This window comes from Lampris incognitus, chromosome 3, assembly GCF_029633865.1.
Source record: "Lampris incognitus isolate fLamInc1 chromosome 3, fLamInc1.hap2, whole genome shotgun sequence".
NCBI classification, from domain to species: Eukaryota; Metazoa; Chordata; class Actinopteri; order Lampriformes; family Lampridae; genus Lampris; species Lampris incognitus.
Window position 1 is genome coordinate 104,402,430 of NC_079213.1, and position 26,722 is coordinate 104,429,151.

Below are 26,722 nucleotides of genomic sequence, written 5' to 3' on the forward strand. Positions count from 1 at the left end.
TCCGCCGCTCTCCGCTGCCCCGTATCACTCCGTTAAGCCCCTCCCACCCGCATCGCTCTTCAGCCACTTGCGCTCATGTACAACCAGGAAGTGTCAAAGCATGACGCATGAAATTTATCGTAGTTGATAATCTAGCCATGGAAAACAATGGGTTTTTTTTTTTTCCTGCGAATCTTAAATTACCCTAACATTGTTCATGTGAAGCAGCCACTTCCGAGTTGGTCTTGCTGATTTTTAGGGTTAGGATTACAACCACAAGCGACCAACAGGGTAGGGCTTGTACACGCGCGTCTACGTTTGGAGAACAGCCAATAGGAACGCCCTCTCTCTGACATGACAGTGATTGGCTAAAATCTTCCATGACGGGCTAGATTTTTAAAGTCTTGACTACGGAGCCAAGAGGAGGTGCAAGAAGTCATAAGTTTTTTTTCTCAGACCACTTGAATTACAATATGCTGAAAGGTTATTATGGAATTTTTTGCCCAATGACGCCGTAAAGAAAAGCCTACCCCAGCTTTAACTCTCGACTTTTCCTCCTTGCAGGCCTTTCACTGTTTGACTTAACATAGGTTGTTATTCTAAAATTTTGTTTTTGTCATTTTTGTAACATGCTTTGACACAAACTTGCTTAGCGTAAATAAAAATGGACTTTACTAGCCGTCACGTCAGAAACATGTTTACTGAGAATTGCTGCAAGGAAGGAAGCACTCTATAACGCCACCTGCAGCGCCGCGATGGTTATGACAATAGAACGAGCTCTGCGGTCTTGTGAAGGCGGTCTAAGTAGAAGAGGAGGAGGAAGAGGTGTGATGCTTTCTGTAGGATCACTATGTTTCTCACTCGCATCCTAACCAGGCACCTGTTCTGTTATGTGGGTGTGTTTGCTGTGTGTTACGACTGGAAAAAGTCAGTAGCAAAATGCTTCCAAAAATGAAGTATTACATGGGAGAGACTTCAAAAGGCAATGAGAGACAGTTCTCCTGGCGTTTAACATTAAAAACCCATATTCTAGATGTCCATAACTATATTGGAATGTGATTGAGTTTTAATGACGTAATAGAAAATATTTCCACAGCTGAAACAGTACAGTGCCTCCAATTTGCATCTTCCTCTTCTAAACAAATCTACCCGTTAACACACCCGCTGGATTAAACGGTAAAGGAAAAACTCGACAAAGAAATAAGTTATTGTAAAATTATATTAACAAGCAATCTTTCCTCAATTTGAAATAAAAAAATATCAGCAAATAAAGGCAACATAGGACAGATGTGTATAATGCTTAATGCTCACAGAAAATAAAAATGAAAAAAAAATTCTCATCACATTTACAAGACTGCTGCTAAGTTTATAATAATGCCTACTAGAATCAGTTTAGAAAGCTTTGACTAACTCTGAATAACTGGGGGGGGGGCAATATACGTAGTCAAAGATTGTATAAAATATCTAAAAAATGGGGAGGAGGTGGGCGGGGCAGATGGAAACAACCAATAAGAGGGAAAATATGAAACGACCAATATGCATGAGGGATTACAATGGGTGACTGACTCATTCAACAGCCATTTCATCATAATCAACCAAATCTGGATATAAACACAGAAGGCTACGACGATGAGGAGCACAGAGTGTTAAGCACGAGCAGGTAAAGAGATATACACCAACATGTCTTAAAGCAGGTGTCCACATAGAGAAGAGCAGCACTAGGTAGTATGTTGTACACAGATTCTCAGCATTCATGCACTCGCTTTCCTACGTTTGGTTTCCCTTGACGTAGCAGAACAGCAGTCCCGCCGTTTTAAAAATGTGAAGAAACAGCCAAAGAGTGCAGAACAGAGTTATTCTAGACAACAAGAGATGGGAATTGATCGGATTGATATGCCTCTTCAAAATCCATCTGAGCACTTGACAAACTGTGAAAGATCCTCACAAGAAAACCGGTAATATTTCTCATCATTTCCCCTCGAAAACATGTTTAAATAGTTGGGGTCGGGCACTGGGAAGAATATTGTATATTTCATAAAGGTGGCCACAGGGTATAGGCAAATCCTATGTCCGCTGACTTTTGTGACACAAAAGTGTGGCTATAAGTAAAATGACAAGACAAAGAGTTTTTTTCCTAGTTCACAATGCATATGCACACTCTCCAGTGTTTTAAGTGACAAAAGCGGAGACATTTTCTGCACGTCTTGCACCACAAAGCAATATTTAAAAAGTACAAGAGGTAAACCATTTTTTTTCTTTGCTTTCGGGAGGGAAAACTGCAAAGAACTTAAAACGTGTCATGTATGCATTTCAGTAGCTGGTTTTGTCACACCTGGGAGGAGGGGGGGGCCGTGGTTAATGGAGAGAAATCATCCTTCATTTTCAGCAAGGAGCAGTAAAGTCGCCAGCCACCCCCCCTCCCCCCCGAACAGCATTCTGGCGTTTACGTGGAACCAAAATGGCGGCTGTCCCTGATTTCGGTGCTGATGTGTTTGGCTGTGTCCGATAGTGAGTTCAGATCCTCGGAATGATGGCAAATAATGGGTGGAGGCAGTGGGGGAGGAGGGGGGTCACACACTCATCGTCATGGTAGGGGAGTACTGTGAAGGCAAAAGAGAGGATCGCGGTGAAATATACTCTACCAAAACACACACATATGTACATATATATATATATATATATATATATATATACACACACACACACACACACACATGCATATGCACAGTCCTTCTCCATTACGTCCAAGTGGTACTTGGTTAAATGCCCGGTGTACTCTCGGCACTGCCACTATAGTCAATGATGCTAATGAACTGTGACTGTGGCATTGCTATGCGGTCAATAGTGCCCTACCTCTGGCTTCATCATAGCCCTATTACAGTCAACAATGGTCTCTCCACTGACGTGTGACAGTTTGCTGAGGGGAGGCCTTGTGGAGAAGGAGGGGTGGGAGGTGACGGGGAAGATTGGGGAGAGAACTTACATTCTCGCTCTGAAAGGAGTGCAGGAAGTTTCCACTCAGCTCCCCGTCATCCCTCGGTGTCCCTGGAGGATTGCTAATGCCACTTAAATTGTTAGGAGAATTCTGAGAGGAGGGGGGGGGGAAGAAGAAGAGAGTGTTCTTAAAAAAAATTACAACCCAAAACTAATGGCTTACACTTTATTTTTATCCAAGATTCATCTTTAGATGGAAACCACATGATCTTCACATCGACAATGCTTACCTTGTTCAGTCCATCCATATCACCAGAGCCTATGAATGAAACAAGCAGGTTTATGTCCCATGACCGACAGTTATTCTCAGACATAGGCTGAAGAATGGTACATAGGCCGTAAGTTACATAGAATGTAACATTTTATATATATATATATATGTATATATATATATATTTGTAGAATGTAACATAAAATGTAATGAAGAATGTTACATAGGTGATAATTCCCCCCAAGTTTCAAACTAACAATGTCATTTCATAAACATGACTGTCCACGAGATCTATTTAAATATTTCCATGTTGTGCTTTTCGATACGTATGCAATGACAGGTGGTGTTACCTAGTGATCCATTCATGTGGTGTGGTTCCATCCCGGCCATGGCCCCCAGGGGCCCATCTGAGCCAGGGCCCATAGGAAACTAAAGTGGAAACAGAGGGAGAGAGAATAAATAAGCCTTTACTCATCAGATCTTCCCAGCACACTAATGAAGCTATGACGACATCTATAGAAGACCACCAAGTTTGCATTCAAGCACCCAGAAGTGGAAAGTAAGCAATTACAACTCCCCAAAGAGCTCTGCATAATAGCATTTCTAGTAATGCTACTTAAAACACAAAGTCAAGTTTTATTTCTACTTGAGTAAGTTTTATTCTTTGAAATAATAGCAGTGAAAAACTGTTGAGGTAGAAATCACTTTAGGATGTCACATTAAATAGTTTCTACTTGCTTTGTTGGTACATTTCAAAAGTCTCTCCCAACCTTGGGTGATTAATATCGCATAGAACTCCTCTTAAGGACCACTTCAACTGGCATTGCTGGAAAATTTTTGAGAAACTGAGAACATGTACAAAGTCTTTTTGGTTTGGAAATACTTAAACACTTCGGTAATTTTTTTGTGGCTTTTACCCCCTCTTTTTCTCCCTCGTTGTACTTGGCCAATTACCCTATTTTCTGAGTTGTGCTGTCGCTGCTCCAGCCCCTCTGCCAACCCGGAGAGGGCTGCAGACTACCACATGCCTCCTCCCATACATGTGGAGTCGCCAGCCGCTTCTTTTCACCTGACAGTGAGGAGTTTCACCAGGGGGACATAGTGCGTGGGAGCATCACGCTATTCCCCCCAGTTCCCCCTCTGAACAGGCACCCTGACCAACCAGAGGAGGCACTAGTGCAGCGTCCAGGACACATACCCACATCCGGTTTCCCACCCGCAGACACGACCAATTGTGTCTGTAGGGATGCCCGACCAAACCGGAGGCAACGCGGGGATTCGAACTGGTGATCCCCGTGTTGGTAGGCAATACAATAGACCACTATGCTACCCGGATGCCCCTACTGAGGTACTCTTTAACTTAATATTCTAGTCACGTAACCTCACACCAAATCTACTTGATTCAATACTCTCCAAATATTCTCTCCATAATTTAAAGTACAAAACATGAACTGTGTATCCGAAAGAACTGGCTGTGAGGGGATGGCAGAACCAGTCCACACTTACATTATTCCGGTTGCCAGGTCCAGTGTTGATCATGGTATACAAGTTGTCGCCAGAGTTATTGGAGTCTAATTAAAGGGGGGGGCAAAGAGTTCCATAATTGGTCAAAGGAGTAAAAACAGATGTGGATTAGAGGTTTGAGAAAATATCCAGGAGAGGTTTAATTCTGTTCCCTGGACGTTCAAACTGAAAACTAACATCCAAGGGACAGATTTAAACCTCCTGGATATTTTACGACCTGGATGACTGAAATTAATCTACATAGACATTTGAGAAGGTAGTGATAAAGAACTCAGTTGCCGGTGAGGACCTACCTGCAGGGCTGGGCATTATAGGGGTCCCTGGGGGTCCCCCTCCTCCAGATGTCCCCTGTTAATGAAATACACACATGTATATAATAAATATGTGTGGGTGTGTGTACTAATTATTACAGAGTAAATACTGTCTTAAAGTTACGATTCCGAAGATTTATATATAAACATATAATATATATATATAAATATGTTTGTATATCAACATATTTTTTTGATCACTGGTGCATCAAAGAAAATAGATAATCCACGCACATGCAAATTACGAATGCAAATTATGAATGCAAATTGCAGCAAAATCAGGAAGGAGGTGGCAAGTAGAAGGGACTTTCAAGTACAATTCAAGTTGTGTCTAACAAGCATATATGACAGAACAAGCTGGTGGAGGACCTTTATCAACAGATACAACAACATCACAGGATAAATAAGTTAATTTTTTTGTTTTTGTTTTTTTACTCAGAGGTAGGGAGAGGTGCTAACACAACAGAACAGTAATGGCCATTTCATTTCAAATGGATCTCTGGAAATAGGTATAGTATCCATCCATTCCATCCATTATCCAAGCCGCTTATCCGAATTTGGGTCGCGGGATGCTGGAGCCTAACCCAGCAGTCATTGGGCGGCAGGCGGGGAGACACCCTGGACATGCTGCCAATCCATCACAGGGCCGACACATTCACACCTATGGACAGTTTTAGTATGACCGATTCACCTGACCTACATGTCTTTGGACTGTGGGAGGAGACCGGAGCACCCGGAGGAAACCCATGCAGACACATGGGGAGAACAAGCAAACTCCACACAGAGGACGACCTGGGATGACCCCCAAGGTTGAACAACCCCAGGGTTCGAACCCAGGACCTTCTTGCTGTGAGGCGACTGCGCTAACCACTGCACCACCGTGCAGCACGGTATTATAGTATTGTATTACTTAAACACCACTGCAATTACCACATACTACCACAGGTGTCAGTAAACTCAATAATGGTCTTCAGGATTACAACCTTTAAAATCATTTGTATCCTGCACTGCGAAATCTGAGAAATTTTGTCCTGAAATGCATTCACACATAGTTACATACGTATAGTGGGGGCTTACCCTCACCAGGAATCACCTCTCGTCCCCTACCTGCACACACCCTCCTTCCGTTATTGGTAAATGTAATTTTATTTCCCTTTGCAGCACTTTTAACCAACGTAAAATGTACTGTACTACATTTTGATGTTCCAAATGTAATATATAAATAAACCTGGATAGACTGACATTTCGTGTTATGTATTTTGGATAAATCATAATATGTTCTTACCCCATATGCACCAGGAGAGGGTGATGAGTAAGGCATCTGAAACCAAAAACAGAAACATTATAGTCTCAAAATAGGAAAACAAACCTCCCCATCCCTCAAAAAAACATCTTCATTCTTTGTTGGATTGTCCTAATAACACAAATGTGGCTGTTTTGTCTAACCATCTGTGCAAACCCGGACACACAATACAACAATTACATACCAGACTTGAAACACATTAAATCTCTACGGCTCTGACTCATTACACATTTGACTGAAGTCTGAACCAAGATAGTTCATAGATGTGCGTGTGTGTGTGTGTGTGTGTGTGTGTGTGTGTGTGTATATACACATGTGTGTGTGAGTGCGTAAAAAGATAAATGAACTCACAGAGTTGGCGTTGTTGGGATTGGGCCATGGCCGACCGGTACCTGGGCCCCTACACAGTAAAGGATGCAAGAAATTCCAATTAAACATTTCTAAAGCCTCCCTCAGATCAAATATCTGGGATTTCCTGGGTTTAAAATCCTGGGATTATTGTTAAAAAAATAGAAAAAACAAAAAACAAACTTTCAGATACACCCAGCAACCCCCCCCCCCGCCCCTTTTCTCTCCAATTGTATCCGGCCAATTACCCCACTCTTCTGAGCCGTCCCGGTCACTGCTCCACCCTCTCTGCCGATCTGGGGAGGGCTGCAGACTACCACATGCATCCTCCGATACATGTGGAGTCTCCAGCTGCTTCTTTTCACCTAACAGTGAGGAGTTTCGCCAGGGGGACGTAGCACATGGGAGGATCACACTATTCCTCCCAGTTCCCCCTCCCCCCTGAAAAGGTGCCCTGACTGGCCAGAGGGGGCGCTAGTGAAGTGACCAGGACACATACCCACACCCGGCTTCCCACCCGCAGACACAGCCAATTGGGTCTGTAGGGACACTCGACCAAGCCGGAGGTAACACGGGGATTCGAACTGGCGATCCCTGTGTTGGTAGGCAATGGAATACACCGCTATGCTACCCGGACGCCCCCTCAGCAAAACCATTTTTGTATGTTGTGGCGCTATGCATTTTAGTCCCTTGCTTGTTTAATATCATTGGCAAACACAACGTTAAACATGCATTGGCTGGGATTCAGTGAGACTTGTTCACATCAACATGATTCCATGAAAATGCTTTGCCAAAACCATGAAAATGCTTTGCTGTGTCCAAAACCAGGCTCTATTTTTCAGGATTTTGAGCCAAGGACCCTTTCACACAAAAAGTGATCCCCACAGAAACACAGGATTTCAGCTTGGTGTGAAAGGGCTAAAAGAGAACATATCGGAAGGCTTACATGTTGACTCCTGGCATACCGGGACCCATGGCATTGTGTGGAGGCCTCATTCCACCTCCAAAGTTCTGGAGACAAGAGCAGAAAACTCATTTAAAATTATTTTTGCTTAATCCGAGATTCTATTGTGTATTTACTTCAAATTCTGATGACAATTACACTTGGAGTCACTGACAATTACAGCTCTCGCAGTCATGTTGGATAATAACAACTGGAAGAGAAATGAGGATATGATTTTTTTCTAAAATTAAAATTCTGGTTTAAATTTGGTTGTGACCATCCAAGAACCATCTTCAAACAAGGCTAATCACAAAAGCTCAACTGAAAACAACGAGCAATTACTCTCATGAGTAGACTTACCTGAGGGCCTGGCCCCATGGGTCCCATCCCTCGAGGGCCGCTCATTCTCTGCATCGGCCCCAAGTTAGGATGGCCTGGAAGTGAGGCAATCAATCAATTAATCAAATAAACTCGATCTATATTGGAGATTTTATACCTAAAAAGCAAACCAACAGGATGTCCATGAAAGCAGGTCAAAGGTGAGGGGGAAAAAAAGACAATTTACTTATACAAAAGATGATAGCAGATGCGTGAGTTGAAAATTAATGTGAGTCCTTGTTAGAGTAACATGTATGATTTTATAAAAATAGATTAAATTAGCTTGTACTTTATTGATCACAACAGGGAATGTGCTCATCAGCAATGCTGGGTCAGAACAGGAACCCTGGTTTGGTGTATGAGACAAATTAAAGCCCAAATGCTTGTATATGCCAGTGATGATGATCAATGATGGTTTTTGGATCCATTACATATACGTACATGACAAAGTAAAGAGCAAGAGAGAAAAATATCACATACTATCATAAAACCATGAAATAGATCAAAGCCAAGAAGACTAAGGAGAGACTGAGAAGACTAAGGACTCCAATTCCTTGCTCCACATAATACAAATGCAGCGGACAAGCTCCATCCAATATGCCCGTGGACTCTCACCTTGTGGTCGTGTGGGGTCCATGGTGGGCAGCATGGGATGAGGACCCGGTCCGCCACCGGGGGGCTACAGGGCACAAACAGGAAGATGCAATTACACGGTGCATGATTAAAAAAGGCTGACAGAAAAAAGATGGAAAAGTGTTTGTAGGCATGCGTAATGTGTGTACACCTGTGTGTATGTGTATGCGTTTTTACCTGGTTGCCCATCCTGATTGGGGGACCTCTTGGGCCGCCAGCAAAACGAGGTGACATGAAGGACTACAAAAAAAAAAAAAAAACCTACTTTAGATATAAACAAAACTGAACTATGCTGCATTAACTCCTAAATTATCATCCATGGGCTTTTTCGATGCTGCAAAAAGCGTCAAGCTGAGAGACGGTATGCCAAAGCATGAAGCACCAGCACCCAGAACAAGAGATTTTCCACAATGACAGCTGAGAGTGGATCCGAGAGAGATAGAGAGAGAGACAGAGACACGGGGAGAAAGAGAGAGACTGAGAGAGAGAAAGCCAGGGAGAGAATGAGAGTATTACCTGACTGTGGGGTCCCATCATACTGTTAGGGGGAGGAGGCTGAGGGTGAGGAGAGCCCTGGGGGCCAGGAGGACCCTGTGGCATCGTACAGAACACGGAGGAGAGAGACAAAGAGGAGCGAGAGGAGGACGAGAAAAAGAGAGCCGGAGAGAGACATTTGACAAGTAAAGTGGGGCAGAGACAGAAGCCAAGGTTACTGCAGGGCAGAGGACAGTTGGAATGTGCTGGGACAAAAGGCGCGAGACAACAAAAAATAAAAAGTGAAATAAAATAAAAAGTTACAACACACAAAAATAATGGAAATAATAATCAAAGGTCACTGTGCTGGTTATCTAGCTCCAGACTGTGGGCAAGAGACCGCGCGGGAGCGGAACGGAGAAAGCAAATGACATAGCAGTGAATGAGAGAAGGTAAACAGGAGAGATGGAGTGGGTCCGTGCTCTTTTGCCCATCAGTCGAGGCATTAAGGAGCCCGCCTCATGCAGCGTGTCATCAACGCTAATTTCCCCCAAATCAACAGCGTCAATTAAGCCCTATGCATGCAATTAGTTTTACAACATCCCTAAACATAGGCGCTGTGCTGCTAATGTCGCTGATTTGACAGCAAGCGAGGGGCCTAATTGATTCTACTCCGCAGGATTCTTGTAACAAAAATGTGAGTCTGTGTGTGTGTGTGAGAATGTGACAAGGCAAGAGACTTAACGCCAAATTAGTTCTCCTGATGTTAACGTGATCATATAATGAATCCCCCCTGCCTTGTGGCTTACTTAGGAGGTTCCATCATCAGCCGCTGGATGGTAAAGTGTAGGATTTGGTCAGAGAGGCGGTGGAGCAACGCCGCACGTTTATGTCACCTCTTTCAGCCAAGTACCAACGCTGCTGACTGCCAAGAATTTATCCATGTGAGGTATTGATTTACAGTGGGTGCCGCACCTTTCGATTTCTCCATTAGGGGAAATGGCCGGGCCACGCCTGCCAGTTTACTACACTGGAGGGGCACTGGCAGACAGGACGTCTATGATGTTTACTACAAATTCACAGAGCAGGGCTGGAGCAAAAGTAGCCCAGATGACTTGCGCAGTGAACATGAGCTTCGTAATGCATATGAACGCTTTGACAGGCTGTAACTAAAGCCTGCAGCGACAATAAAAGGAACTTTAAAAAAAAAAAAACTAAAAAAAAAACAAAAGGGAAGACAAGTGAGACAGGAAAGCTGAGCATTGCAAAGCAAACACACAAATTTTGCCCATGTAATATTTCCCATTCAAAATTTACTTGTGGGCCCTTGCCCCATATGCATTTGGTGTTTGGTGTGATGGACAGTAAGAAATATGGCTACCACGCCGTCATACATGAGCAAGTTGCAATCATTGCTTGTACATTCCTCGCAGACGGCCGCTGCTGGGAACATACGGGGTTGATTTAGTACTGACCCTCAATGAAGACATTGATAATGACTGACCTGGAAGAAACCTGGTGGCATGGGTCCTCCTGGCATGCCCTCACCAGGGGGCATACCCCCCATCACAGGACTTGGGGCTGCTGCTGCACTCTGGGGAGAAAGCATAGACAAACCATAAACATCAATAAAATGTGGCTGGTCCCAAGTATTCTCTGGCCTTGTGAGTCAGACTAATCTCCTGGGGCGCTCACATTCATCTTTCCTGAGAATCAGCCTCGCCTCCACTATCACCGAGAGTGATAAGGGATAAAACAAAACTGGTACCGATTCTAATATGGTACTGGATATCAGGCCGATACCAGGCTAAATTTAAATATTGGCACCAGAGATTTTACCCAAGGCTGATGTCCAATTCCAAAAGCCATGGGTAAAATGTCATAAATAAAAGTAAAATGGCTTGATTTATTGCATTTTTTGGCACGTGTATTTCTTTAACAGTGGAAAAAAATGATTCTATCGCAATCATTCTGTCCGCTGTCCCCCAAACTAATGGTCTAAATCTGCACTGTTCAGCCAAAATAATGGATCAGATCGGTTCTCCATATCAGCCGATATAATTGAACTTACAATCAGCAACTGACGCACACAGTGGCTCTTCACCCTGCTTCCGTCATTGTTTTGGCCGGAGTCGTAAACGTTCCCGTTATTAATTGTGAATGAGAAAACCAGCCATTGCTGTACTGCTTTCAATTCATTTTGAGGCTTTCAGTCAATGTTAACCCCATGGCAAAATGTCATGTTTGTTTTTGTCATTGCAGTGCTTGTGTGGCTGCAGTACTCCACATAGCCATGGCAGCACATGCCATTACAGATTGTACCTTCAAAGATTAGCATTTGGAATTGTTATCAGCAGTGGAAAAAGTGATACCAATGAATCACTGATAGTGATTTCAAATAGACGGGCCCGTCCATAAGGTGGAAAGTCCAATCACAGCTTTGAAGACTGATCCAAGTTGAGACAGCAGAACTGTAAACAACAATGCTGGCAGCTAAGAACAGAAATAGTTGTGTTGAGTCATTCCAGAGAACAAGTCAAATGACGCACTTACAGGGCGTCCGGGTAGCGTAGCGGTCTATTCCGTTGCCTACCAACACGGGGCTCACCGGTTCGAATCCCCATGTTACCTCCGGCTTTGTTGGCCGTCCCTAAAGACACAATTGGCTGTGTCTGCAGGTGGGAAGCTGGATGTGAGTATGTGTCCTGGTCGCTGCACTAGTGCCTCCTCTGGACGATCGGGGCACCTGTTCAGGGGGGAGGAGGAACTGGGGGGGAATAGCGTGACCCTCCCACGCGCTACGTCCCCCTGGCGGAACTCCTCACTGTCAGGGAGTGGCTGGCGACTCCACATGTATCGGAGGAGACATGTGGTAGGCTGCAACCTTCCCGGATTGGCAGAGGGGGTGGAGCAGCGACCGGGACGGCTCGGAAAATAGGTTAATTGGCCGGATACAATTGGGGGGGAAAAAGCCAAAAAATAATGCACTTGCAGCGTACAACATGCAGGTATGTCAGCTGTAGTCACGGAAATCGCCCTATCCTAAGGTTAAGCGACTGGCTTCTGCCGCCATTGTTGTTCATGGTAATGCTATGTTACATCTCAACCACATCTTCAGTCTTCAAAGCCGTGAGTGGACTATCCACTTTTTGGACAATTTTCTGAAACTGACCTAAAAAAAAAGGAAAAAAGATCAAGGTGATGAACTCACCAGATAGTTCTAGCCCATACGACTAGAAGATCTTTTTTCAACTTTTAGGATTTTTATTAAACAGAAAAAAATCTGGGGGCATATATGGTAGTACCAGTACAACTACATGCAACTGGCCATGTGGTCGATGTAGGCACGACATGCGTCAGACCCACCTTCACGAGCCAAAGCCCATGACAAAGCAGTCTAACAAAGAAACCGTATTCGAGGAATCATGTCATATACTCCACCGACCCGGGATCCTCTGGAAACAGATAAATCTCAGTGTGATTCACTGAGTCAGTGGCTCCAAAGTGCTCCTGCACAGCAGTGGCTCGCAGGGCCGATTTCCTGCTCAAACCACAGCCCTAATTCACTAATGTGCCATTTGCTTCAGTCACACGCTTCTAATTGACTGAGTTTTCTTTTCCCTGTAGCGGGAGGAATCCGAGATGAGCTAATGTCTTCAGAGCTCCGGGGGTTTTAGCCTCCAGACGGTACAGTACAGCATAGCATGAGGCCACCACACACACACACACACACACACACCTCTCAGGTGTCTGTTGTGCACACGAATAAGGTAAACACCCAAGTGTGTACACACACACACACACACACACACAGTAGGCTGCATGGGCACACGCTTACACGCTTCTGGTTTCGCCATCCTGAGGCCTGGAGATTCACAGACAACGCTGGTCGATAGCCAACACGGTCCCCAGTATCGACTGCACCCTCCCCTAATTATATCTGCTCACTCTGCTGCTGGGCCGCTGTGAAATACCACAGCAGGGAGAGAAGTGAGGCCACGGGGAAACAGCCACGGCTCGACAGGCCTCTCCACAACTGGAAAACACTCACCTCCTCCCATGTGAACACCATCATGGCGTGGTGTAAGAAATCTCTGTTATTTGATCAAAACAGCATCTAAAGAGAAAACACTCTGATCACAGCTATCACCCAAAACAAAAATCTGTCTTCAGTACCTCTGAAGACTAAAACTCAAGCCACACACACACACACACACACACACACACACACACACACACACACACACACACACACACACACACACACGTGGTATATGGAGCCTATTTCTTGGGCTTCTGTCTTGGAGTTGGTGGTGTGGTGGTGTTGACTGACATTTTGAAAGACCCTCACCATTGTTCTCGTCTTCATTTTGAAACTATTTATGATAAAATTGAGAGCTCTTTCTGGGTTTTTCGAAGCCTCCGGGACTCTGATAACCTTATTATTCTTTGGTGGCTCTCTCCATGTGCGTGATATGTTGAGGCAGGTGTGAGGGGCCACATGGCCAGGTGTTTAGTGGTGTTTAAGTCTTGTCAACAACCCTGTGCCTTCCTTAAACTGTGTACCTAAATATCCATCCATTATCCAAACTGCTTATCCTGCTCTCAGGGTCACGGGGATGCTGGAGCCTATCCCAGCAGTCATTGGGCGGCAGGTGAGGGGACACCCTGGACAGGCTGCCAGTCCGTCACAGGGCCGACACACACACACACACACACACACACACATTCACACCTAGGGACAATTTAGTAGGGCTGAGTCACCTGACCTAGATTCCACCAAATATAAAGAAATTATAGAGATTAATGTTAGAAGGTCAGTCCAGATATTGAAATTGAAGTGAATGGGGGGAAAATTACAAAAGCGGGAATTGAAAGACCCTTTCAATCGTTCAACTGTGTAACTAAATATGAATCATTAAAACGCAAAACTACAGCGTGCCACAAACCAGCCATAAACCTCATTAATAACACATCCAAGCAATTGAAAGTATTACCTTTATAGCACACCATCCCAGCCACTGAGGATGCACAAGCCAGTGCAATCTTAGTGCCGGTCCCAAGCCCAGATAAATGGGGAGGGTTGCATCAGGAAGGGCATCTGGCGTAAAATCTTTGCCAAATCAAATATGCAGATCATAAATAAGATTTACATATCGGATCGGTCGAGGCCCGGGTTACCAACGACCGCCACAAGTAGTTAACCAGCAGGGTGCCGGTGGAAACTATGCTACTGTTGGGTGAAGGAGAAGGAGAGGGAGAAGGCATGTCCAGAGGCAGTGAGAGAAGAAGAAGGGCAAGAGTGTGGAGGTGAGAGTGGGAACTTTGAATGTTGGCACCATGACTGGTAGAGGGAGAGAGCTGGCTGAAGAAAGGTAGGCACACTGTGTGTGCAAGAGACCAGGTGGAAGGGGAGTAACGCCAGGAGTAGAGGTGGGTTCAAACTCTTCTACCATGGTGCGAATGGGGGGAGAAATGGGGTAGGGGTAATTCTGAAAGAAGAGTATGGTGAAAGAGAGAGTGGTGATTGGAGCGGACTTCAATGGACATGTTGGTGAAGGGAACAGAGGTGATGAGGAGGTGATGGGTAGATATGGTGTCAAGGAGAGAAATGTGGAAGGACAGATGGTGGTGGATTTTGCGAAAAGGATGGAAAAGGCTGTGGGGAATACATATTTCAAGAAGAGGGAGGAACACGGTGACGCACAAGAGTGGAGGAAAGTGCAAACAGGTGGACTATATCTTATGTAGAAGATGTGATCTGAAAGGGATTGGAGACTGCAAGGTGGTGACAGGGGAGAACATAGCTAGGCAGCATCAGACGGTGGTCTGAAGGATGACTTAAGACCAAGAAGAGGAAGCAAGTAAAGGCAGGGTCGAAGATCAAATGGTGGAAGTTGAAGAAGGAAGACTGTTGTGTGGAGTTCAGGGAGGAGTTAAGACAGGCAGTGGGTGGTAGTGAAGAGTTGCCGTATGGTTGGGCAGCCACTGCAGAAATAGTGAGGGAGACAGCTAGGAAGGTACTTGGTGTGTCATCAGGACAGAGGAAGGAAGACAAGGAGACTTGGTGGTGGAATGAGGAAGTACAGCAAAGTATACAGATGAAGAGTTTGGCAAAGAAGAAGTGGGATAGTCAGAGAGATGAAGAAAGTAGACAGGAGTACAAGGCGATGCAGCATAAAGCGAAGAGAGAGGTGGCAAAGGCAAAGGAAAAGGCGTATGGTGAGTTGTATGGCAGGTTAGATACCAAGGAAGGAGAAAAGGACTTGTACCGATTGGCTAGACAGAGGGACCGAGCTGGGAAGGATGTGCAGCAAGTTAGGGCGATCAAGGATAGAGATGGAAATGTGCTGACAAGCAAGGAGAGTGTGATGAGAAGGTGGAAGGAGTACTTTGAGGGGCTGATGAATTAAGAAAATGAGAGAGAGAGAAGGTTGGATGATGTGGGGATAGTGAACCAGGAAGTGCAGTGGATTAGCAATGAGGAAATGAGGGACACTATAAAGAGGATGAAGAGTGGAAAAGCAGTTGGTCTTGATGACATACCTGTGGAGGTATGGAGATGTTTAGGAGAGATGGCAGTAGGGTTTTTTAACTAGATTGTTTAACACAATCTTGGAAAGTGAGAGGCTACCTGAGGAGTGGAGAAGAAGAATACTGGTACCGATTTTCAAGAACAAGGGCGATGTGCAGAACTGTAACAACTACAGAGGTATAAAGTTGACCAGCAACAGCATGAAAATATGGGAAAGAGTAATAGAAGCTAGGTCAAGAGGAGAGGTGACGATCAGCGAGCAGCAGTATGGTTTCATGCCACGAAAGAGCACCACAGATGCGATGTTTGCTTTGAGAATGTTGATTGAGAAGTATAGAGAAGGCCAGGAGTTACATTGTGTCTTTGTAGATTTAGAGAAAGCACATGACAGGGTGCCGAGAGAGGAGGTGTGGTCGGCTAAATGACTGTAATGTAATGTAATGTATTGTGTGAGGAAGTCGGGAGTTGCAGAGAAGTATGTAGGAGTGGTGCAGGATATGTATGAGGGAAGTGTGACAATGGTGATGTGTGCAGTTGGAATGACAGATGGGTTCAAGGTGGAGGTGGGATTACATCAAGGATCGGCTCTGAGCCCTTTCTTGTTTGCAATGGTGATGGACAGGTTGACGAACAACATCAGGCAGGAGTCTCCATGGACGATGATGTTTGCGGATGACATTGTGATCTGTAGCAACAGTAGGGTGCAGGTTGAGGGGAGCCTGGAGAGGTGGAGGTATGCACTGGAGAGAAGAGGAATGAAAGTCAGTAGGAGCAAGACGGAATACCTATGCGTGAATAAGAGGGAGGGCAGTGGAATGGTGAGGATGCAAGGAGTGGAGGTGACACAGGTATATGAGTTTAAATACTTGGGGTCAACTGTCCAAAGTAACGGGGAGTGCAGAAGAGAGGTGAAGAAGAGAGTGCAGGCAGGGTGGAGTGGGTGGAGATGAGTGTCAGGAGTGATTTGCGACAGAAGGGTACCAGCAAGAGTTAAAGGGAAGGTTTACAAGATGGTTGTGAGACCAGCGATGTTATATGGTTTGGAGACAGTGGCACTTACGACAAGACAGGAGGCGGTGCTGGAGGTGGCAGAGTTGAAGATGCCAAGATTTTCATTGGGAGTGACAAAGAAGGACAGGATTACGAATGATATTAGAGGGACTGCTCAAGTTGGACGGTTTGGAGACAAAGCAAGAGAGGCAAGATTGAGATGGCTTGGACATGTGTGGAGGAGAGATGCTGGATATATTAGGAGGATGCTGAATATGGAGCTGCCAGGGAAGAGGAAAAGAGGAAGGCCAAAGAGGAGGTTTATGGATGTGGTGAGAGAGGACATGCAGGTGGCTGGTGTGACAGAGGAAGATGCAGCAGACAGGAAGAAATGGAAACAGATGATCCGCTGTGGCGACCTCTAACGGGAGCAGCTGAAAGTAGTAGTAGTAGACCTTTATAGCACGCCACTCACTGTCTCGATTTATAAAAAGAGGCATTAAAGGCAAACTATTGGCTTATGAATCTTATCAGTAACGGTTGGTTCTTGCCAGTTAAGAGAAGAAGGAATAAGTACAGCGAGTACATCCCACCCTCATTCCACTGCCGTGCGCCTGAAACTAGATGTGACTGACTGCAAAACAGTTTGGTGGATAGACTCTCACATCACTAGAACATCAGATGGGATTATGTCAATGAAGGCAAGAGATCTTTTTTTGGGATTTTTTTCTACTTTTTTCTTCCCAATTGTATCCGGCCAATTGACCCACTCTTCCGAGGTGTCCCGGTCACTGCTCCACCCCCTCTTCTGATCCGGGGAGGGCTGCAGACTACCACACGCTTCCTCCGATACATGGGGTAATTGTCAGCCGCTTCTTTTCATCTGACAGTGAGGAGTTTCACCAGAGGGACGCAGCGCATGGGAAGATCGCGCAATTCCCCCAGTTCCCCCTCCCCAACGAGCAGGCGCCCCAACCGACCATAGGAGGCGCTAGTGCAGCGACTAGGACACATACCCACATCCGGCTTCCCATCCGCAGACACGGCCAATTTCGTCTGTAGGAACACCCGACCAAGCCGGAGGTAACACTGTGATTCAAATCAGAGATCCCTGTGTTGGTAGGCAACGGAATAGACCACTATGCTACCCAGACACCCCAGCAAGAGATCTTAAACAGGCTTGAAAGCAGGCATCTTGAAGCAAGTGTTTTCCTAACATCATTTAATAAATAATAATAATAATATTAATTAAAAAAAAACATGTTCGGCAGCAGCAACTCCAACCTTGCATGCGGAATCCTTTAATTGCAGCAGACTACAGAAGAAGAGATTAGACTTGGAGTAACATTTTGGTGCTGGATTAATGAATGATGTTCCTAGTAGAGATATCCCGGCCCTATCCGAGACATCGGTATTGAAGCTGATATACGCCTGTTTTAATTGATTGCTACCAGCTATATTAAGCCTGATCAAATTCTGATCCTTCATTTATTTTACCCAATTGCTCTCTGTCTAGGTGTTCTGAACTGATGCTATCCACAACTTGCAGCAGCATGGCTTTTATTGTCTGCAATGCCAGCATTTCACAAGGCGGTACTAAACCAGCTATTTGATGGAAAACAACTTCATGTTACTGTTTTTATATTTCTAAGAGCGATTGTATTTACTAATTTTATAGTTTGCTTACTTTGTTATTTTGTTAAAAAAAAAGAATTTGGTAGACAGCTGTTTTGCTGTTTTTTTTTTCTTTCTGTAGGGTCAAGAATATCTTGCCTAAACTGGATTGGGTTTACTAATTTAATGTACTAAGCAGCTGTACTATTGCAGGAAAATATAAATATTGGATCAGGAATCTGTATCAGTAGATACTCAGTATTAAGTGACTCAGGGGTGTCTGGTTAGCGTAGTGGTCTATTCCGTTGCCTGCCAACATGGGGATCGCCGGTTCAAATCCCAATGTTACCTCTGGTTTGGTTGGGTGTCCCTACAGACGCTATTGGTCGTGTCTGCAGGTGGGAAGCTGGATGCGAGTATGTGTCCTGGTCACTGCACTAGTGCCTCCTCTGGTCGGTCGGGGGACTGGGGGGGAATAGTGTGATCCTCCCACGCGCTGCGTCCCCCTGGTGAAACTCCTCACTGTCAGGTGAAAAGAAGCAGCTGGCGACTCCACATGTATCGGAGGAGGCGTGTGGTAGTCTGCAGCCCTCTCTGGATCGGCAGAGGGGGTGGAGCAGCAACTGGGACGGCTCGGAAGAGTGGGGTAATTGGCCGGATACAATTGGGGGGAAAAAAAGGGGGGGGGGTCGGATCAGGCATCTGTATCAGCAGATACTCAATATTAAGTGACTTGGATGGGGTTGGGGCGACGAAAAAAAAAATTGATTTGAGATATCCCTGGTAATTCTGTTTATAAACAGGCATATTTTTATATGATTGAGTTTTTCAAATGAAAATGGTGCACACACATACACTAAACCCCTCTGGCCCCATCGTAATTAGACAGGATCTCCCTTTCCCCCCCGCAGAGGTTACCCATCCCTGAAACGAGTCCCATTCGAAAAAACTGCATTTAAAAATGTCATCAAAAATAGATTTAAGATTTACTTCTGAACTGAACAGCACTGCCATTGTACGTGTTGGGCTTTAAAGCCATTTGAAGCCGTTTGCCCGGCCTGGTAACACAACATGCACAGTGGGTTCCCGCGCATGTTGACTGTGATCCTTATCATGTCCCATTAAAGCCCACTGCTGTGCTCACTGAGCTGTCCCGAGCCGGCCGGTGCCGCCTGCGGTGTGGGAAAAGCAGAGCCACCTCTCTGGTACAGGAAAGGGGCAGATGTCTCAGTTCTTGCCCCTAGGCTTTGGGGCTCTTGTCTGGGGCCTATCGTACAACTTCCCCCTGGGACCTTCCTTTTATGACAATCTGAGCCCGCCCCCGCGATTCAATGTGCTTGTGTGTGCGTGTACATCGTTTGTATGCGTGTGTTTTTTAGTCAACAGGAGCGAACCGAGCCAAGCAAATTTTTCCTTAAATGCCTGAATCACTGACGGGGGGTTACAAAAGAACAGAGTGGCGGCGGATGTGCTCACGCTCCCTCTACAATAACAAAGACACACGAGAGAGAGAGAGAGAGAGAGAGAGAGAGAGAGAGAGAGAGAGAGAGAGAGAGAGAGAGAGAGAGAGAGAGAGAGAGAGAGAGCAACATATACAGGAACAGGGTGAAAAGGATAAAGCAACGGAATAACGGGGAGAGAGAGAGAGAGAGAGAGAGAGAGAGAGAGAGAGAGAGAGAGAGAGAGAGCAACATATACAGGAACAGGGTGAAAAGGATAAAGCAACGGAATAACGGGGAGAGAGAGAGAAGGAAAGAGGGGGAGGGGGACAGACAGAGTGGTTTACTGTGAAAACGCTATGGTAGACAAAGAGAGAGAAGGAGAGTCAGGCAGACAAACAAGACAGACAGAAAGGGGGAAGAGGGAAGAAAAATAGAGAAATGTAGGCGCTGAGCTTGCATAACGGGTGCAAGTGCGGGGTGGGGGCAGGTGGGGGGTGGTACACACACACCACAGACCACCCAACAGCCAGGCTCCTGACCTGGGCTGCTCCTTACGGCCTCACTCCTTCCACTGGAACTGAGGCTGAGAGAAAACCTAGCCTTCGTGTTTCGCCTGTAAATGTTTAACCATCAATCAACATCATAAAACCCACTTCACATCCACACTGGATGCTCTCGCTCTTTCTGTGTGTGTGTGTGTGTGTGTGTGTGTGTGTGTGTGTGTGTGTGTGTGTGTGTGTGTGTGTGTCTTCACTCTCTCTGCTGTCCCAGTCTCTCTCCCTTTTTTCTGTCTCTCTCATTCTGTTTTTCTGCCTGGCATTTTCAGTTATCCTTCTCCTCTACTGTCGTCCCAACGCTCAACTTCCTTCTCTCTTCATCACTCTTCCTCTCTAAACACACGGGGGGGGGGGTGTCCAGTATAGGTCCTTTCCACTGCCACTGCACTGCACTGCACTGACAAACACACACACCGACTACATGGCGGATGCCGGGCATATGGCACAGTGACACCCCCACACCCCTCCTAATAACCCTTACTTCCCTGACAGCCATCAATCAGCCAACGACGCCATGGTGACCGGGCCCCGCAGGGAGCGTCCAGTGTGAATACACCCGGGACTTCACCTTCCCCCACACACAGACAAAGGCTGGTCTCTCTCCCTCTCCGTCTCTCTCTCCACTGAACATAAGGAGAACCAACGTTACAGTTAAGGGCAACCACAAGATGTCTAGGAAAGGAGGGCCAACCGCACGGAGGCTCTCAAATCTACACAGACACACACACGCTGACATTTCACCGTTCCCTCATTTGCTTAACGCTTTCCATGTTATGAAAATGGTGTCGGTGTACACTGTGGGCTGCAATGTTACCGTTTCATTTGGTTTTGCTTCTTCTGAAAACCAGTCTGGGAAAAGTTCACATTCTGTTTTTCAGGAAGGAGAAGAAATGCAAGTCGACATGAAAATGCAAGACTACAAATTTTGTTAATTTTTTTGGCATACATAGAACTACATCAGCGCACAGATAACAGGCTAAATGGATGACAAAGCCATAATAATAATAATAATAATAATAAACACGTGGCATGTTGGTAAGGAGAGTAAATAATATTTCCTCACAGTATTTGTTAAACAATATTTTAAAGGCACTGTAGGTCATAATGCACCACTCAAGTTGCCAAATTTACCCTCCTCAAAACTGAATTTCAGGTGGGGCAACATTTGTGGATAAAACTATATATCTTGGAGAAACATAATTTTTACCGAAATAATTTTCCAAACTCAAGAGAAGGTATTCTGAAATCTACGCCTCTTCCGCATGACGCTACACCATCAGGCACGATTCTCAGGTGATTAAAATGTCTCTCACTGGGTGAGAGACGTTTGAGCGACAGCGGCGAGGCAAGACGCGTCTGCTAACCTACTGGAGGCCAAGGTGCATTATGCAGCGGCCTTTTCTTTTGTCCGTGCGAGCTCGAGTAATGAGGAATGCGATGGCTGAAAGGGCAGATCGCGGCGCTAGCCTCTCTCTCCCGGCTCCCAGGTCACCTGCCAGATCAGGGGGCCAGTTGCCCTGACAACCCTATCTGCCATGAGCAGGGCCAACATCTCCATTTTAACCCCATCCTGCCCGAGGCGCCAACAGCCTAACCAAAGCCTCGCATTATAAGTCGTGCATCCAACCAGCTGGAGAGGCTTCCCCTCCTCAAGCACCTCTTCTAATTTGTCATCATGTGACAAAAACAAGAAGATTGTTCACAGTGAAGTTTTTGATGCATCCTTCTACTGTGTCGTGTTTGTGTGCTGCATCTGTCGGTGAGGCTTGTAGGAGACAAAAAATTGGCTTCTACTGCCTCACCGTTGAGGTGATTTTGATCCAAAATTCACTCCATCCACTTGAATTTTCTCTCATAGCTACACAAACTATACAGGAGCTTGCCTCATCATTTCAGCCAACCTCAATGCACCCCTCCACATACTTTTTCCTATTAAAACCTGTTTCTGACTTCCTTAGCTGCTGAAAACCCTTGATTGTCAATGCACAGGAAGATGGTGAAAATGGCTGGAACCATGCAAAGAAAAAACAAAAACGGGGGGGCGGAGCTGAGGAAGAGGCTATGGGACGATTCACTTGTCGTGCATTTAGGCTCAATTCAAGAAATGACACCAGTTTTATAGTTTTGAACCTGTCGGATTAGGTCATTGTATTAGCAGCCCCTGAAGATGAGGGTGTCAGCTTTCAACATATGCTTGAGCCACTAACACGTCAGTTCAGTCTGAAACAGATGGATTCATTTGAGCCCAAAAAACAGCTTAAAATAATAGCAGTCAACATGTGGGCACCGGATTTTGACAGAGTTACAAACAGGAGCGAACCAAAGTGAGTGGTAAGGGAAAACTAGCTTGTTTTTTTTCCTGTTTGGCGTGGAGGATGGTTGAGCATGGCACGGCCCAGTGGGAGAGCACACTGACAGGTCTGACTCAGGACATGCTGACGTCAGCATCATTTTCTCAGAAGCCTGCAAGCTCCTGGTCTGAAGCATTATTTGAGCCAGCAAAAAGACAAGCTGTAAGGCAGACAGAATTCTACAGTGGCTGAAGTGCAGAGGAAAACACCATGCACAACTTCCACTTACAAGTACACACTGCAATGTGTACACACTGTAATAATGATCATCTAAAAAATAAATAAATAAATTGAAAATACTTCTGTCAAAAACCAGAGAGCAAAACATTTCTCAATCGGAAAGAAAAAAAAAATCAGCAATCAGTCAAGAACAATTTTTCGGGTGAAGGCTGAAATCTGCAACTTTTCTCCATTAATTAATAGTTATTTCATCCATCTGGACCATGGAGTCAGGTTTCATAATACTACCAGTCATCTTTACCATGGTTGGAGACATTCTCCAGTCTCTGTATACCGTTGTTGAAATGTTTTTACCGGGTAGGACAAACACTAGTGCAGCAGCAAACACACACATTTTGGAAACAACTCCAGCAGGAAAAAAGATTGAAATTTGATGCCGATGTGGCCATGTCAATCAATAGGACTGTACAACAGTGTTCCCATATAGTTTGATGTAGTTTGTAATACATTAGACTGTCTGTGTTGGCTTTGGTCCCAGGATCCATTTTTACAAGGGTGGGGACTGTTTACTGCTGAGCTGACGACACTCAAGCCACAATGGCTGCTACACCTGGTTTGAAGTCCCAGAAAATCAGTGTCAACAGGTTAGTTTCTCTCTGCCTCCTATATCCAACTATATCACAACACTGTTCTACAGGAGTATTGACTGTCTGTCCAACACCATCACCACATCACCATTACATTTCAGATGGATAAAAGTACGATTTATTAATGGAGAAATGATGCGAATTGCACCTTTAAGGACAAAAATAAATATTTTAGCCCAAAAGTTATGGGGCCATCAAAAAACAGGGTAGAACTAACACTCTTGAAGGGTCCTTCTGGAAGCTATTTTCAGACCTTAAGTATAAACTGAGGTAATAAATCAAGAAAATTTCCCTGACTTCTTCCACAGAATGTATTGCAACTCAGCTGCATCCAGGTTGGAGAAGCATAATATTCACCTCTTCTGAGGCTTTGCTAGAAAATGTGTTGCGTTCTACAGCACAAGATCGGGAAGAAACAAGCAACAGTTTCACATGGAAGCAGCACTCACGTAATCATGGAAGGCCTTCGCTTCGCTGGAGTGGTCACAAGTCTCTCTTCTCTCTGGTGCAGCGCAATAAAGATCCCAGAATACACTGTTGACAAGACAAGTTGCAAAGAAAACAGAAAAATAAAGAGCCAAACCACACAAACAACCACTGGACATGTTTACAGGATTGTAAAAACAGCATTGCTTACCACCACCAGGAATGTAGAAATCCAGGGGGTTCTCCGAGTGTTATGTTCTTCTCCCATCGGATCTAGGAAAGGGTAGGCCAGGGGAAAACACGAAAGAAAACATACAATCCTCACTAAAAGAACACAACACCAGAGTTGTTAGGCTTCATCTAAATAATGCACGACATAGCGGTCAGTTTATCGCTATTAGCCAATAATTGTTTAAAAATGTGTCATCGGTATTAAAACAGATATCAAAGTCATGTCTGATATGTTGCACCAATATGACGCAGAGTTAATTATGTGCCAACAGAAAGATAGGTCACGCTACAGCCTATAGAGAAATGTCAGCCCATTTGATTTTTACAAAAGAAGAAACTGTTTTCACTTGACCAAACAGTGGGACAGTAGCATTTTATAGGGACCTGTTATAGAGCAAAAAATCAAAACAAAACAAAACAAAGCTATCTGAAAATGGTATGCCAAAATAAATGTTAAATATTTTCTCCATTTAAGTTAAAGTAATTTGTGTTCCTGTCCTTCAGTGAATGCAGTCACTTGGAAACAGTACTGTTAGTTATAAATTAGAAGAGGTAGTATTAAAGCAGTGGTTGTTTTAGACATCTGCATCTGTACCAAGAATCACAGGTACACTACAATAAAATAGTAATAATAATAGGCAAACTTCACTGTTGGAAACTATGACACATGATGGCACTACAAACAAAAAAACCTCAGTATTGGCCGGAATAACCATGAAAAGATCAGTTATCAGTAAGAATTGCTATATAACGCAACCTCTTTAATTAAATCAAAATGTGATTTTTTAAAATATATTTTAAAGGTTACAAAGATATTGTTGAACTTACTAGAACACCTCCTTACCTCTGACAAAAACGTCTGTGCAGACTTCTGTGCTCCTATGTGTAACAAATATTCATAGACGTATAGAGCCAACCTGCGTTAAGAAAACATTTTTTTTTTAAAAAACATCATCTCAACATTAAACTGATACGAAATAACCGACTGGCCAAAGTGGTAACAAATGAAATCTTCTACAGGCACGCTGAATGCACTCGGGTACAGGCCCCTCGGAACAATGGCTGCCAATAGCCTGTGCCAAACAATTAAATGGGGACTGTGCAACCTAGCCAACCCCTGGTCGAGATTCATCCCAGTAAAAAACAAATAAAGAAACGACCGAGAAAATAAAAGTAAATGGGGAACCGAAGCCTCATCTGACGGCTTAACATTTACAGCAGGAACAAGGGCAGTGTGGAGTGAGGCTGGAGTATTTGGTGGCACTGATGGGGCTGAGGGGAAATACAACGCAGCCTACATACAGAGAGAGAGAGAGAGACACGCGCAACCCAACACAATGTAGACGGCCGCTGTTATTGTTTTCCTCCTCCTAAGAACCTCGGCCGATCCGCGCCACACACGAGACGACCGTCCATTAAAAACACGGCAGGAGACGTTTGCGAAGCCGCAGCCGGAGGGGCTGTAGCGGACCGGAGACGAGCCCGAAGGCGGCGGATCGTCGACCCGGAGAAGGAATGGCGAGCAGACAAGGCGGTTCATTCAATTCCATTCTCGGCAGGAGGAAATCGCCTCTGTCCAGCGAACACAAACGGAGCGCCGAACAACTTGCAGGGTACGAAAAAGAAAGGGTTTCCCCCCCGGCCGCCCGCCCCCGCTTACTTTTCTCTCGCTTGGCCGTCCGACGGCACCGGGGTGCCTTTGCCTTTAGGGAACATGGTTTTGTTGGGAGGACGCCCGCCTTCTCTTTCTTTTTTCGCTATTTCATCTGTCAGATCATCACGGCCGCGACCCTCCAGCGCTCCAACCGCACTCCTCAACCGAGCCTGGTCAAGGGGGAAGCGGGGCGGGCCGCTCCGATTGACGTCCCCGCCGACCAATCAGCGTGCAGCGTTGCCCTTAAGGTGCGCCTTTTCTGTGTCGATTGGGGGTTTTTTTTTCTTTTTTTTTTCTCTCGTGTTGATTGTCGCCGTTACGCTATCGGGTCTTTTATATAAAGATATGACAGTCAGTGGGGGGCTGAACAGTTAAGATTGTGGCCTCTGTAGTCTAAGTGAACTGGCTTCTGCAATATTGACTGAGACGGTGATTTTTAAGTTCAACGAACATTTTTAATTTCAGGGAAACATATTACATCTTTTGCCTAGAAGATTGTAAAAGAATGAACTGTAGGTCTTTTATCTTTACTTTGAAGGCTCAAATGAGTAACTTCCGCCCCCCCTCGTCCTCTACCAATATTGTTGCTCAGTTTAAGTAAGTTTGAATTCGGGTGTAAGAAACAAGACTCCAAGAACCATAAAAATGGGGTTGATATCGTTTCGCTCGGTATTTGCCATATACACCATGTGTATATCTGAGAGACTCCTGAGTAGACCTTCCCCGAATACATTTAAATATTCTAACTGAAATGTTTTCATAGTTCTTACCCCCAAGGAAACTTGAGGCAGGGTGTGCAGCCTATAGGGTCTTAAGATGTGGCGTTAGAGCACCCATTATATGGTCTAATTTAAGTTTTTATAGTTAACATTTCATCAAATTATTGAAACACAGGTAGCCTCCATCTGGGATTATAGATTGTGTAGGTTAAGTCATGTAAATGTATTCATAAAGCACAGTTAACAACAGCCAGCTGACTAACTTGCTGTACGGGCTA

The 26,722-nt window shown here is 45.0% G+C and overlaps 1 protein-coding gene across 1 annotated transcript; it reads right to left on the bottom strand.

Moving 5' to 3' along the window:
* Window positions 1-1,180: 1,180 nt before the first annotated feature.
* On the bottom strand, window positions 1,181-25,898 carry ssbp3b (single stranded DNA binding protein 3b). The gene is made up of 17 exons (XM_056276636.1): window positions 25,732-25,898; window positions 24,916-24,988; window positions 24,052-24,113; window positions 23,864-23,948; window positions 10,603-10,692; window positions 8,802-8,864; window positions 8,607-8,670; window positions 7,974-8,047; window positions 7,617-7,681; window positions 6,674-6,722; window positions 6,305-6,340; window positions 5,002-5,056; window positions 4,691-4,755; window positions 3,535-3,613; window positions 3,204-3,232; window positions 2,963-3,064; window positions 1,181-2,579 (listed from the first exon to the last, which is right to left on the bottom strand). Exons 1-17 carry the CDS (start codon window positions 25,785-25,787, stop codon window positions 2,550-2,552), a joined length of 1,077 nt encoding a protein of 358 aa, XP_056132611.1. The 5' UTR covers window positions 25,788-25,898; the 3' UTR covers window positions 1,181-2,549.
* Window positions 25,899-26,722: the final 824 nt, after the last annotated feature.

Excerpts from the sequence above, each read along its gene's own strand:
- ssbp3b (XM_056276636.1), bottom strand. The coding sequence starts at position 25,787 with ATGTTCCCTAAAGGCAAAGGCACCCCGGTGCCGTCGGACGGCCAAGCG. Across the intron at positions 10,693-23,863 it reads CGAAGGCCTTCCATGATTAC|AGTGCAGCAGCAGCCCCAAG; the intron begins GTGAGTGCTGCT and ends CTTTCTCCCCAG. Across the intron at positions 4,756-5,001 it reads TATAATGCCCAGCCCTGCAG|ACTCCAATAACTCTGGCGAC; the intron begins GTAGGTCCTCAC and ends CCCTTTAATTAG.